Source organism: Mauremys reevesii, linkage group 24 (genome assembly GCF_016161935.1).
Source record: "Mauremys reevesii isolate NIE-2019 linkage group 24, ASM1616193v1, whole genome shotgun sequence".
NCBI lineage: Eukaryota > Metazoa > Chordata > Testudines > Geoemydidae > Mauremys > Mauremys reevesii.
Genome location: NC_052646.1, coordinates 2,973,017 through 2,985,903, shown reverse-complemented (window position 1 = coordinate 2,985,903; position 12,887 = coordinate 2,973,017). Strand labels below are relative to the sequence as shown.

Genomic DNA, 12,887 nt, shown 5'->3' with positions numbered 1-12,887 from the left:
TACGAACTCGCTGTATGTACCTTTACCAAGCTGCAAACTCCATATGGAATGTGCAGCCTTTTGGCGTCTCTGTTGTCCTTTCAACTCCATGTCGGAACAGGACAGGGTAGGGGCAGCGGCCTAACAGTAGGGGGTCATTTAACTTAAGTGCTCGCCCATTGAAATGTGATCACTCTCGACAACGGACTGGCTCCAAACTAGGAAAACTAGGTTAGCCGGGGTGAGGTTGCCTGGCAGTGAAGACACCTATTGAGGGTGACAAGGGAGTCACCTGGCAGAGGAGACTGGAAGGTTATAAAAAGGGAGGCACTGATCTAGTTGGATCATTTTTCCTCTGCTCAAGAAAGTTAGGAGAGAAGCAATGGAGCATGTAGGTGCCTAAGGTGGGAGCCCTGCCTACCTACTGCACATAGCTGGATCAGGCACTGAATTAGAATCCAGGGTTCTAGTCTCAGCTCTGCCACTGACCTACCTTGGGCAAGTCACGGTGCCTCTTGGTGCCTCAGTTTCCCCTCCTAACTTTGTCTGGTTCATGTAAACTCTGCAGGTCGGGGACAGTCTGGTTATAGCACCTAGCACAACAGGGCCCTGGGCATCCTTGTGGCCTCTCACACGGTTATCATACTAACAATAACACTGATTGTGAATTGAGACCCTTTTTATTGGTTAGCAGATCTTTACCTATTGCCCTCAGCATGGGAGTCTGCTTGTTGGATGCAAATGTTCAATAGCTGGTTTCAATGAGCAATTTTCAGGAACTGTTCAGTTCCCGCTATTTCTGATTGACGGTTAACTGGTTGCTAGGAGCCATGGTATCATTTTTGCTCTCGGGTTAGGTACCTGAAACTGTCTTAGAGAAGTATCTGGGATGTCATTTTAGGTGACTAACCATTTACAGTAAAAGGCTGAGAATCTTTCAGGATTAACAAGCATTTTCATAATGACCTGAGAGTCCTCCAAAGAATCACGAATAAGATAACAGCAAGTCCTCCTGAATGGCAGACAATGCTGCAGAAATAATAGCATGCAATCATCTAACTAATTAAACTAAAGCAGACGGACTAGGGGGCAGAGTTAAGGTTGCATGGACATCACCAGCCAGACCATTTGCAGGCTTTTGAGTGCTGAGCAGGGTGAAATACTTCAGGCAAATAACTTTTATTTGACCAAAAATGCAGCTTTGGGCTGACCAAAACAATTCAGGAATTCTGGTTGATTTTGGTGAATTCTTGCTCAAGAATAAAGAAACTCAGAAAAGTCTTCCGATGGATGTTGTGGAATTTCCCTCCGGTTTATTTTAAAAACTCTTTAAAATATTTTTTAAAAAAACACTCCAAATAAAACAAAACAGTTCAGATCGGGTGATAAGTTTCATTTGATTTTTTTCTTTGATTTGCCTCACATACACACTCCTGTCTTTGTTGTTCTGAATTTTCTCAATCAGTTGCACTCCAAACCTCTTTGTCCTGCTCCTTCCCTATGTGTTTACATATTTAATGGCAGTGGCCCTCCACTGCTGGTCCTTCCTGGATGCAGACTGATGCTTAGACTCCACTTGCAAGGTGATTTTTTTTCTTTCTCCTTCTTTCCCTCTGGCAGGGAAGGGGTTAAATCGGGGTGCAGCCTCTTTGAAGTTGGTGGGGAGGAAGGAAGCTGTTGGAATGTTCCATTAGCCTTGCAAAGGGAGGGGACGTGGGGGGAGCTGTTCTATAACACGGTTGTACAAACGAGCCATAAAAATAATCACCAGCCTCACAAGGATACATCACTAGACATGAGTGTGCACAAATGTGAACTGAAATTGTGTCTGTGTTGGGGGGGGGTGTTAATAGATTCCTCTCCTCTTCCTCCCCCCCCCCCCCGAAGAGATGGTTCAGTCACCTGTTACAGGTGAGACATACCTGGATGCTGACTGCCATGGTAACTGCTCATCCTGGGGGACAGGTTTGACCCTATTAACCCTCAGAATGCTGGTTTGCCCTCAGGCATTTCACACCTTGGGCACCAGCCAGTTCCTGCGGGTTTGGGAAGGGGCCACCAGGGGGCGCTGTGCTGGGTGCTGGCTCCTGGCCACTGGGAGCACCTGGTCCCTACCTATCTCCTCCCCCTGCTCCATCCATCGCTCTCCTGCACCCCCATCCTCCAGGCTGCCCCCCTCCCATTGCAGAGGACAGACGGGAGGAAAAGGAAACCAGCTAATGCCACTTTGCTCCCCTCCTGCCCTGTGCGTGGCTGGCAGCAGCTCGTCCCTGCCCCCTATTGGGGAGGTCCAGGGGGCAGTTTGTCTGTGTGGGCAGGACAGCCAGGGCTTGGGATGCTGTGGGGATGGGACTGCAAAGGGGAGACAGTGAGGGGGGGGGCAGGGGAACAGGGCTGGGGGTTGGGGGTGGAGCTGCAACGGGGCTATATAAGGATGAAGGGGGGAGGAGGATTGAGTGGGGGAAGGAGGGGTCAGAAGAGGAGGGAGGAGGGAGAAGGGACCAGTGTGTGTGTGGGGGGGTGGTAACATAGGTATCACAAGGATATTACTCAATGGCTAACTCAAAGCATGGCCCAGTGGCTAGGACACTAGCCAGCGACTCTGGGTCCAGTGTCCAGCTCTACCAGACACTCCCTGTGTGACCCCGGGCAATGCTCTGAATTGATTGGTGCCTCAGTTTCCCCACCTGTACCTTGGGGATAGCAGCACTCCCCTGCCTCATAGGAGGGGGGAGGGTTAGGGTAACTGTTAGCGGCTGGGAAATGCTCTGGTCCTGGGGTGACGGGCGGCCAGGTAAGTAGCCGAGACAGAATGTGAAGGTGGGTATTTAGGGGCTAGTTCCCCCCTCCCCCAAAGTGATCCACAAGACGGCAACATCTGCGAGACGCAGGCCAGTGGTGAGAAATCTGGGGCCCTGGTACAGGCCCCCCCCTCTTATTTGGCCTCATTTACACAGACATTAGAGAAGTTTAGGGGGGGCCCTGAGCTCAGGTCCCCCCTTTTCCTCCTGTCTCATCTGCCCTGGAGAGAGGCTTCTCTAGGGTTGGCCACGGTCCTAGCCTAAGGCAAAGTGGTGTGCTGGTCTAGGCTGTCCAGATGGACTTGCTGTGTGGACAAGACACTTCCTCTCTCTGGGATAATGACAAGCAGCTCCCTGGAGTGCTGGGTAGTGCTCATGCAGCACTTTGAAAACCACGACACTAGAGATGGGCCAGGCCTAATCCGAACTCAGGAGCTTCCAGAGCCAAACTTCCAGCTCAGTATGATGTGCCAGGTCTTGAACCCAGGCCTGGGAGTCCTGACAGCTGCTGCTGCAGCCTGGCCCCCGCACCCAGTGTCAGCTGAAAACCTAGAGTGCCCACAAGCTGGTAGGACTATAGCCTCAGCCAAGACTCCACCCACGGGAGCCCTGATTGGAGGATCGTCCGACTCCACTGATTGGTCCAACCACACTATTTAAGCCAGAAGGAAGAACAGGAAGTTTGTCTGAGCAATAATGTGGCTTCCTGTTGTGGCTGCACCCAACCTGCTTCCTGTTTTGCTTTTGCCTTCTCTTGTTTCCACCCTGCTCGTGCTCCTGCTCCTGCTCCATGTTCAGTCCTTGCCTCTTCTCCATTTCCTGCCCTTATGCCTCCAGTTACCAGCCTGGCTCTGACCCCGGCCTCCAACTTCTGACCCTGATTGTCTTGCCCCTTGGTTCTGCCATTTGGTATCTGACCTTGGCTCTGACTCTGGTCAACTGATAGTTGCTTCTGATGCTGACCCTTGGCTTCTTTCCCCAACCTGGTTGCCTGCTCTGCCCACTAGACCTGACTGCTGCTCTGACTCCTAGGCCAGGTCACTTACGGCCTGGTCCATAACAGTCTGTCCCATCCCAGCAACTCACCCATGTTGGACTTTGGCAGCAGGGCTAAACCATACAAAAATGGCCACTGGGTTTCTAATGACCCAAAGGGACCTCGGTTTTATGTGTCCTCTTCCCCGTTAGTTTAGAAAAATGAGGCACAGGTGGTAAAAGTGAGACATTCTGCCCTGGGAGAAGTAATGTAATTGGCTTTAATTGCGTTCCTCTGGATTTATGCTGGTGTGAATGAGAGGAGAATCAGATACTAGGACTGACGTAGCTGGATCAGAAAAGTTTGTGAAGTCCTTCCATGACCTCCTGTGTCTTGATAAGTCACAGCTGCCAGCCCCCATTACAGACACACTCAGCCTGGGCCCCTGGTCAGAGCTCAGGGTATTAGGGTCATGATTAGAAGACCAAATGCAGCCTTGTGTATGTAAGTACCAGATTTCTCCAAGCGCACCCAGCAGCAGCCACTTTGGCCCACTTTATTTGGGTGCTGCTGAGGAAATCCAACCCTCCGGCCTTCTTCTGTGAACAGCTCGGCTCCCAGAGGCTCACCTCGCTTTCCTCTTTCCCACAGAGCGGCCCCTCCTGAGATGTCCTCCTAGGACTCTCTGGGAATGTCTAGGAGAAGCTACTGATTTGGTGTTAGGATGGTGATCCTGGGACTATGTTGGCTGCTCACGTGCCTCATTATCACAGGTAAAAAGTGTGTGTGTGTGTGTATATATGTGTATATATATATATATGGTTGAGAATTTTCCATTGGAATGAAGAAACAATTTCTGCAAAATCAAAACTTTCTATGGGAATTCTTTAATTTTGTTGAAATATTCCACCTTTTCCAATTGAAAATTGAGGGGAAAAAATTTTCTGGTCATTTTGACCCAAATCAAAATATTTTGTTCTGTTGAATTGACCCAAAATGTTTAATTTCGAATCAGTTCAACAAAATGTTAAAATAGCATTTCCCTGTCAGTCCATTGCCTCATGGGAGTTGTAGTTTGGGCCTCAATTCTCGCCTCTGGGCTGGGCTCCCTGGAGGACTACATGTCCCATAAAGCAATATAGGCTCCCCTCTTACCAAGCTGTGTGGTGCACCATGGGATCCCATGACTCTCAGTACATGATGGGAGAGGGAGCCCAGCCCAGCCCATAGACATCCAGCTCCCAAGTTACAGCTTCGAAGAGTCAATGTGCCTCAGTGGGAAAATACAGATCAGTATTGAACTGATTTGAAACAAAGCATTTTGGGTCAGTTTAACAAACCGAAATGATACATGCAGGAATGTCAGATGTTTTCAGTCCACACTGCTGAAACTAAACCCTTCGATGCTTCCAAACTGAAATATTCCAGGATTTCCATTCTGTAAAATAACTTTGAAATGTTGGCTTTTCATCTTGATGTGGGATGGAGAATGAATGTTGAAATATTGTTGTTTCCCAGCGAATGGAAACTCCCAGTTTCCCTCAATCCATAGATAGGTGGAGGAACGTGTCTGTGGATAGAGAGGCATGCATGGGGATGGATGGATGGATGGATAGATAGATAGATAATATCGAGCTGCATGAAATAGCTCATCAGACTCAGAAATCAATCTCACTTTAAAGAACTCCACTCCATCAGGTTCCTAACCTCTCTCTTTCTTTCTGTGTTTCTAGATGCACGCACCACCAAATCCCAGGCGATCCAGCTGACTGGGATGGTGGGAGGGTCGGTAGTTTTCCCGTTCAAAGTTCCCCCATGGGTGCCCGTGGAGACGATCGTCTGGAATTCAGTCACAACCCTCGCCACGTTTACCCCCAGGAAAGGGAAACCAGCTGCAGTTAAAGTGCTGGATAAACGCTACATAGGGCGGTTGAGGGTCTTGGACCAGACCTATTCTCTGGTGATTAGCAACCTGAGCATGCTGGACAGGGGCATATACAGAGCGCAGATAAACACCGAGTTCACCACCACCGTGACGGAATACCTGCTGCGCGTATACAGTGAGTGTGGGGCGGGGGGGCTGCTGGGGGTCGTTTGCTCCAGCTAACCGTTGAGCTATTGGTCTGTGGAGTTGCTCCTGCTTTTCAAAGGTGCTGAAATCCCGTGGCTCCCCTGGATTTCAAGAGGAGATGCAGCTGCTGAGCATCTCTGGAAATCAGACCAGAGCGAGGGAAAGGAAAATCAAACTCCCTTAAATTCAAATTGTGTCTCTTTCAAGAGCTTTCCTTAAACAAAGACCTCTCAGGCCAGTTTCCTCCAAGGGTCAGCAGGGAGCTAGTCAGCTCCTTTGAAGCTCTTTAATGCGTGCATGGCATTCCAGCGCTCAGTTTTAATGAGGGGCTCATGCTAATTTCTCATCTTCTGCAGCTCAAATGTGGATATAACCGCCCTGTGGGTAGGTGTTTATTTCAACATAAATATATGTTTTTAACGAGATTCCCCATAAAAATATTTGTACATAACATCTAGCCCCTTAGACACGTCCATGTGTAACCCTTGTCATCGTGAAAGAGCTTGGCAAATTATGGGTCTACCCCTCCTATTGAAATCTAGGGCAAAAATCACATGGCAGCAGGATCACCAAAGCCCATTTGGGGCGTGGTTCCATGCTGCATATGTGGGTCTCCACTGCTTGGACCTTTGAATCTCAGGGCAAACGTTCCTGGCCGTGTGGCAGCTGGGTGAAAATTTTCTGTGCAAACTGTTTTTTGAGGGAAAACTGAGTTGTTGAATAAATGGATTTTATTTGCCTAAAGTATCTGTTGGAAAACTCACCATCCAAAAACTGAACATTTTTTTATTTTCACCTGGAAACAAAGCATTTTGATTCGGCTGTCCTGCCATGGTGCCTCATGGGAGCTGTCGTTTGATGGCCTCCACAGGCTAGGCTCCCTGGCCAAACTCTGTCTCCCATGATGCACTACCAACTTGCATGGCCTCCCTTCTCTAAGGTGAGACCATGTTGCATCATGGGAAATGTTGTCTGACTAGGAAGCCTGGCCTGTAGAGGAGAATGGGGATAGGACGCACCTGAACTACAACTCCCACAGCTATATTTCAGAATTGAAATATTTCAGTTTTCAATTTTAATCAAAAACAGAATATTCCATGTGGAACCCCCCCACCCCTGACACACACATTTTCTGATCAGCCCGATGTGTGACCTCCATTAACAAAGAGTAATTCATTGTCTCCAGTTAGTGGCTATATCATATGTAGAAACGTCGGTTGCAGTAGGAGACTCATATCTTAATGACCTGGTCCTTTAATTCATGTAGTTTAGACTTTCAGATGCAGAAGGATGGGTTCAGTCCTGCAGAGGACCCCAGCCAGAGGTGTTCTTCCAGAATAACCCTGCGTATATGCTATGTAAAGAGATGAGAGGGCTGGGAACCTGTGGAAATGACCTGGGATTGCACAGAGGGGATCAAAGCTACGTGCAGCGCAGGGAATCCTCACTGCTCCCTTTCCCGTTTCGTGTTCCCTCCGACACGCAGAGAAAATCCCAGTCCCAGATGTTGCCGTTGCCATTCTGAATGGAACCTGCAACCTCCTGCTAAACTGCTCTGTCGCCGAGGGAGCGGAAAGCGCCACCTTCATCTGGACGTACACCCGCAGGAGGATCATCCAGGTCAAGGAAGGACCCACCCTGCGCATCTTGAGCCGGCCAAGAGCTAAAGACCTGGTCCACACCTGCCTGGCCAGGAACCCCGTCAGCCAGGGCTCAAAAACCATCTCCATAGAAGACTATTGCGGTAACGTCCTATCTAAGCATCTCTAGGAGCAACCTGAAAGGCCTGGGGTCCTGGGGTCAGCGTGGCCATGGCAGGGCTGTGTGGGTTACGATCCCGCTGCGTGAAATTCACCTCCGTGCAGAGAGCCCGCCGCGTGCCTCGGCCCCACCTAATCCTAGTTGCAGGCCCCTATCCTTATAGAACCATGGCAATGGCCCAAGCCCTTCAAACCCTGACCTGTGGGCATGGGGCAGGTCTTCATTGCAGTTTTGTTGGCACAGAGGTGCTGGTCCGTGCCCCTGACTGACAGAGCTGGGCCAGCCAAAATCCCCATGTAGGTGCAGCTGTGCCGACAAACGAGTCCTTTTTGCTGATCTGGCCTGTGTCGTTCAGGGAGGTGGCCTAACTGTACTGACAAAAGATCTCCGTGTGCTGCTATAAACTGTCCTCAGTAGGTGGCTCTGCTGCACTAGCTATACCAGTAGAGCTGTCTCAGCAAAGCTTGTCTAGTGTCGTCTGTCCAGCCTGGAGAGAGAGACGGTCTGCCACTCCCGTGCCCTGCCTCTTGCCCCGCCACTTACACCAGTGGAGCGTCTGGCCCTTTCTCATTTACTAGCATTTTGTACCCCATTGCGCTGGTGTAAATGCCTGCACCGGGTTGTGAGCTGTCTGGGGCAGAGACTGTCACCTTGTTTGGTGTTTGTACAGCACCTTGCACCACGGGGTCCTGGGCATTCCCGCAAAGCAAAGAACAAGTACTATTCAGGGCAATGGGGAATAGGAGCGAATAGCTGCTTTCGTAGGCAGACAATAACCCCAGAGACCTAGAGCTGCTCATTGCAGAGGCAAATATTCATGTTGCATTTGTCTGTTTCGACAGAAAGTGGCTCACCAGCATCCATCTTCCAAGTGCTGAAGGCAACGTGCTTCTTCGTGTTCTTTGGACTCCTCTTCAGCATGACCGATATTCTAAAATAAGGCCCACACGCTGCCGTCGAATAACGCCGACTGCATCCAAATGCCGCCAACCCTTGCTGTAAGTTGCCTGAACTGCAGCCCTTCTAACCTGCAGCTGGACGCCAAGAGCTGCCGCTGCAGAACTTATTACTGTGGCTTTTTAAAAAGCTGCTGTAGATTACAAGCAGCAAGAGAGGATGCCGAGGCCTTTCCCATCTGCAGGCAGAAGGTGATAATCTCCTAACATCTCCGCCTTATGGGCATGAAGCATCACACCTGCGATCCAGCCAATAGTGTGATTATTTGCTCATTGTGTTGACTCCTTTTTACCAATAAAATGCACTTCCCAGTCAGGCCTGAAATTACTGATGGGCTCATAAAGAAGTGGGGCTTTTTTCCCAGTTATGCCAAGGCTCTGGGTGTTGCTGTAATTTATGCTCGGAGAGGAGTAAAGGGGCCTTAGTGAAAATGAGACTCTATCCCCCCAAGATCTTCAGCCAATAAAGACCCCTCTGCAGATCAATGGGCCTGATCCTCCCCCGGCTTGCACCCCAGGGGCTTGATTCACCATTGTACTATGCCCGTGGTTGGTGACTGCTGTGGTGTGGAGCAAGCTGGTGGGCAGGAAACCCCTCCCCATTTAACTGCCAGCTTCCTCTCTCACTCATTTCTGCATTTGAGTTCTCAGCACATTTATCTGGGTGGGAGGGGGAAGAAAGCCAGTGAGATGGGGGCAGTGGTGTTACCAATCCCCCACATTCAGAACTCAGGAACCAGCCCATCCAGAACTCCTGCTTTGCGAAACACATAATACTCAGTGTTGGGGTTTTTTTTCTTTGCCTTCTGTGTTTTTCAGCTTTAGGGTTCTCGCTTTCAAGCCTTTCTCTGCAACCACGGGGGGCTAGATCCTTTTTTTAAATGAAAGCCGAGATTCTCAGGAAGCCACCTTCATCCGGGAGCCGGGCTTGCAGAAAACAGGACAAAATCTGGAGAGTTGGTAGCACTGGTGGCAGCTTCCTTGCTGCCCAAATTGTTAATAATGGGGAGTGGAGGAAGGACCTTCCTAAGTGCAGAAGATAGGGAATCCTTTAGCTTGGCTTTTACACTCTGGACTGACACGTGGAACAGCCACGGGATTTCTTTCTTACCTGGCCTTCTCAGAAGCTCAGCTTGGGCTCTAGGAGACAATGAGCTTCACCCTGGGGTATGTGGCTTCCTGCGTCTGAACTAGTTCGAGTCGCCCGTCCCCACTCCTGGAGGTACATAGTGAAAAGAACAGCAGCACTGAACGGCTAAACGCTGCAGGTACATCCATACAGCCAAAGCTGTGCACGGGTTAGCCTGAACCAGCTAGCGCGGGTTACGCTAGCAGTGAGGACAGAGCAGGGTGGGCTTCGGAGCAGGTCAGGACGCAGCATATGTACCCAGGTTCTGTGCTGGGTTGGCATTACCCATGCCAAAGCCAGCGCTGTGCTCGCTTCACAGCTACCGTGCTCCGCGCTGGCTGGATTTGAATTAATCACAATGGCAAGGTCCATGGTGGACTTCATAGAGTCTCTTCCTTGTCTCCCCTTAGAGAGTCAAAACTGCATAAAAACCTCATCCCCTCATGCTGTCATGGTGCCGTTACGATGATTAATCCTCTCTGATGTGGTAACACATCGGCGCCAAGACCCCAATGCGTCAGGTGCTGTACGAACACAGAACAAAAAGCCAGTCCATGCCCCCAAGTGCTTACAACAATGTGTTAGAGACACAAGGGGGGTGAGGGCCTATCTTTGATTGGACCAACTTCTGTGGTGCAAGGTGCAAGCTCTCAAGTGACACACGGCTCTTCTCAGGGCTGGGAAAGGTGCTCGGAGTATCACCGCTACCTACAAGATTGTTTAGCGTGAGGAGTTAACATGTTGCAAGAGACCCTTCGAGGTGAAATGGGACGTTAACCCCTCTGCAGCCACAGGACAAAGGGGGGTTAGTGGCTACAGATTGTTGTCAGAAGCCATAACTCCAGTGTCCTTTTCGTGTCTAGTGAAGTTATGAATTTAAGCTCCCAGGCCCAACAGAGCTACAGCGACATCGCACACAGCAGGCTACACTAGTCAGCAGGCCCAGGAGACGATGCCAAGGTCCAGTAACATCCTGCGAGCGAATGACTGGCAAAATGGGATCAGTCCCCTAAATCTAAGGATGAGTGAGCACATATAATTATACCCCCCACCACCCGACTCTCACGTGACCCCGCCCTCTGGAGAAGAAAAGTGCCACTGTTTACTGAGGGTCAGCCTGGCCGCTGATATAAACCAGTGTGGCTCCACCAACTTCAGTGGAGCGGTGCCAGCTTACTCCTGGCACAGGGGGCTTCCAGGATCAAGGGTCAGGGAGTTTCTTCCACTGACTTTCTGAGTTTCTTTAGAGTGACCTCCTACTTGATAGGGCAACTCCCATCTTTTCATGTACTGTGTATATGTACCTGTTACTATATTTTCCACTCCATGCATCTGATGAAGTGGGTTTTAGCCCACGAAAGCTTATGCCCAAATACCTTTGTTAGTCTCTATGGTGCCACAAGGACTCCCCATTGCTTTTTCTTCAGCTGCAGTTCCCCTCCCTGCTATCTCGACTGCTAAAATTCTCCTCCGAGGCACAGCGGGGCCAGGAGGGGTCAGCAGCAGCGCCTGACAAATGCAGCCTGCCCATTGTGTCACGTACAAGTTTGTTGTTGTTTCCTTCTCGGTCAGATCCGTGGCTGGGGAATGTCTTTTTATAAATAGCTTTCCGTGGCAATGACTGGATTCCCTGAAGCGTGGGCTGAGCTACAGTTAGTTCTGGGAACTCTGTCCTTTCCACTAGCTTGGTTTGCTCTTCAGCCATTTGCTCTGACATCTCCCGCACAAACCGAAAGCTTTGCTACCGCGGTGGGGACAGGCAGTGGTGCTTCCAGTATCTCAGCTGCTTCAGAGGAAGGTGCAAGCTACCCCCTAGTGGTCAGTTATGGAATAGCTTACCCCAAGCGAACACTCTTTCCTAATCTCTAGTGTTAGAGGTGAGTTTATGCCCTGAAGCATGAGGGTATAGCTCCTTTCTAAAAGATTATCCAGTCTAATGTAATGGTGGATATTCTCTTTATCCATATGCATGTCTAATCTATTTATTAATCCTGTTAAACTCTTGGTCACAATATACTGTGGCAAGGAGTTCCGCAGGTGAACTATGCATTGCATCAAAAAGTATTTCCTTTCATCAGCTTTAAGTGAGTTGCCTTTCAGTTTAATGGAACATCCTCTGTCCTGGTAGCATGAAAGAGAGTGAAAGTTCCCAATATCTTCCAGTCCACGTACTGTGTCAGTGTTTTGCCAGCTGTGAGGTTGCATGTGAGCTTCAACACCAAAGGCAGAAGCTGCATTTTCTATCTTTGCTTTTCTTTCCCCCTCCCCCATTTGCGTGCGTTTGTCTTGTTTTGCCTTCTAGGAAATGGGCACAGCCTTTAACACTACCAGGAACAACGACAGATCCAGCTCAGCTCAGCTAACTTCTCTTTTTCCCCCAAAGGACAGTTAACAGCAGCTTTAATACTGTCAACGCAGGTTTTCCTTCTAAAACTGAAACAGGGAATGGGAACAAGAAATCTTGCTAAAGTAAAAACTATACTTAATATCTTAAATTTCAAATTCTGCCGCTTTTTCTTTCTTGCCCCTCTCTTTAATAACGCGTTAAAAGGAGGTTTAATGGGGTGTTTGCCGTGGTACTAAGCAAGCTGAGATCTCTCTATACCAAACCCCGAACCTTGTTTACTGCTGGACAGTTTCAGGGTCATGTTAACACCTCTGACACTTTGGTCCATCTAAAGCAATACGACAGCCCTGTTCTATGTTTGTATCGTAGCTGGTGCTATGGGTCCTGGTCCTCGAGTGGGGCGCCTAGGCACTATATAATTATAATATTAAGGCCCTACTTGAATTGCGGGATGATTGTCAAATAATCGCGGCTGAATTGCGGACAAGATGTGGAAAAGTAATAACGGCCCTTTATTCATTGCGGTCGTTTGGAAAAGCCAGAGAAGACCTATTTGTTTAAGAAATATTTGCTGGAACAATATAAACACTCACGTATTATCTTAGGCCTGCTAATTTTTTTGATAACCAGACAGTTTGGTGCAACTAGATTACAGTCATTAACGCACGGGGTTGACAGCGGGAGTCTGGGTGTCTGGTGGCCGGGGGCTCCCGCTCTCAGCTTCCCAGCTGACAAAATTGCAGCAGAAGCCTAATAGTGCAGGACCCACAATTTCCACAATACCGCAAATGACGTAGAGCCTTAATTTTAATGTTTAGTAGAGGTGAAGACGAGCGGTTCCAATTACTCCTTCTAAGGCAGATTGCC

The 12,887-nt window shown here is 49.3% G+C and overlaps 1 protein-coding gene across 2 annotated transcripts; it reads left to right on the top strand.

Moving 5' to 3' along the window:
- The first annotated feature begins 1,883 nt into the window (after window positions 1-1,883).
- LOC120390022 (SLAM family member 5-like) lies at window positions 1,884-8,872 on the top strand. Of its 2 annotated transcripts, none has more exons than XM_039512230.1 (5): window positions 1,884-1,920; window positions 4,408-4,529; window positions 5,490-5,816; window positions 7,314-7,571; window positions 8,431-8,872. In XM_039512230.1, exons 2-5 carry the CDS (start codon window positions 4,481-4,483, stop codon window positions 8,526-8,528), a joined length of 732 nt encoding a protein of 243 aa, XP_039368164.1. In that variant the 5' UTR covers window positions 1,884-1,920; window positions 4,408-4,480; the 3' UTR covers window positions 8,529-8,872. The 2 variants fall into 2 exon arrangements, with proteins under 2 accessions (XP_039368164.1, XP_039368165.1); XM_039512231.1 differs by lacking the exon at window positions 1,884-1,920 and adding an exon at window positions 1,926-1,944.
- The last annotated feature ends 4,015 nt before the right edge of the window (window positions 8,873-12,887 follow it).

What these genes read in the sequence shown, in the direction of transcription:
- LOC120390022 (XM_039512230.1), top strand. Translation starts at nt 4,481, where the DNA reads ATGGTGATCCTGGGACTATGTTGGCTGCTCACGTGCCTCATTATCACA. An exon ending in CACGTGCCTCATTATCACAG is followed by an intron (nt 4,530 to 5,489) that starts GTAAAAAGTGTG and finishes CTGTGTTTCTAG; the next exon opens with ATGCACGCACCACCAAATCC. An exon ending in ATACCTGCTGCGCGTATACA is followed by an intron (nt 5,817 to 7,313) that starts GTGAGTGTGGGG and finishes TCCGACACGCAG; the next exon opens with AGAAAATCCCAGTCCCAGAT.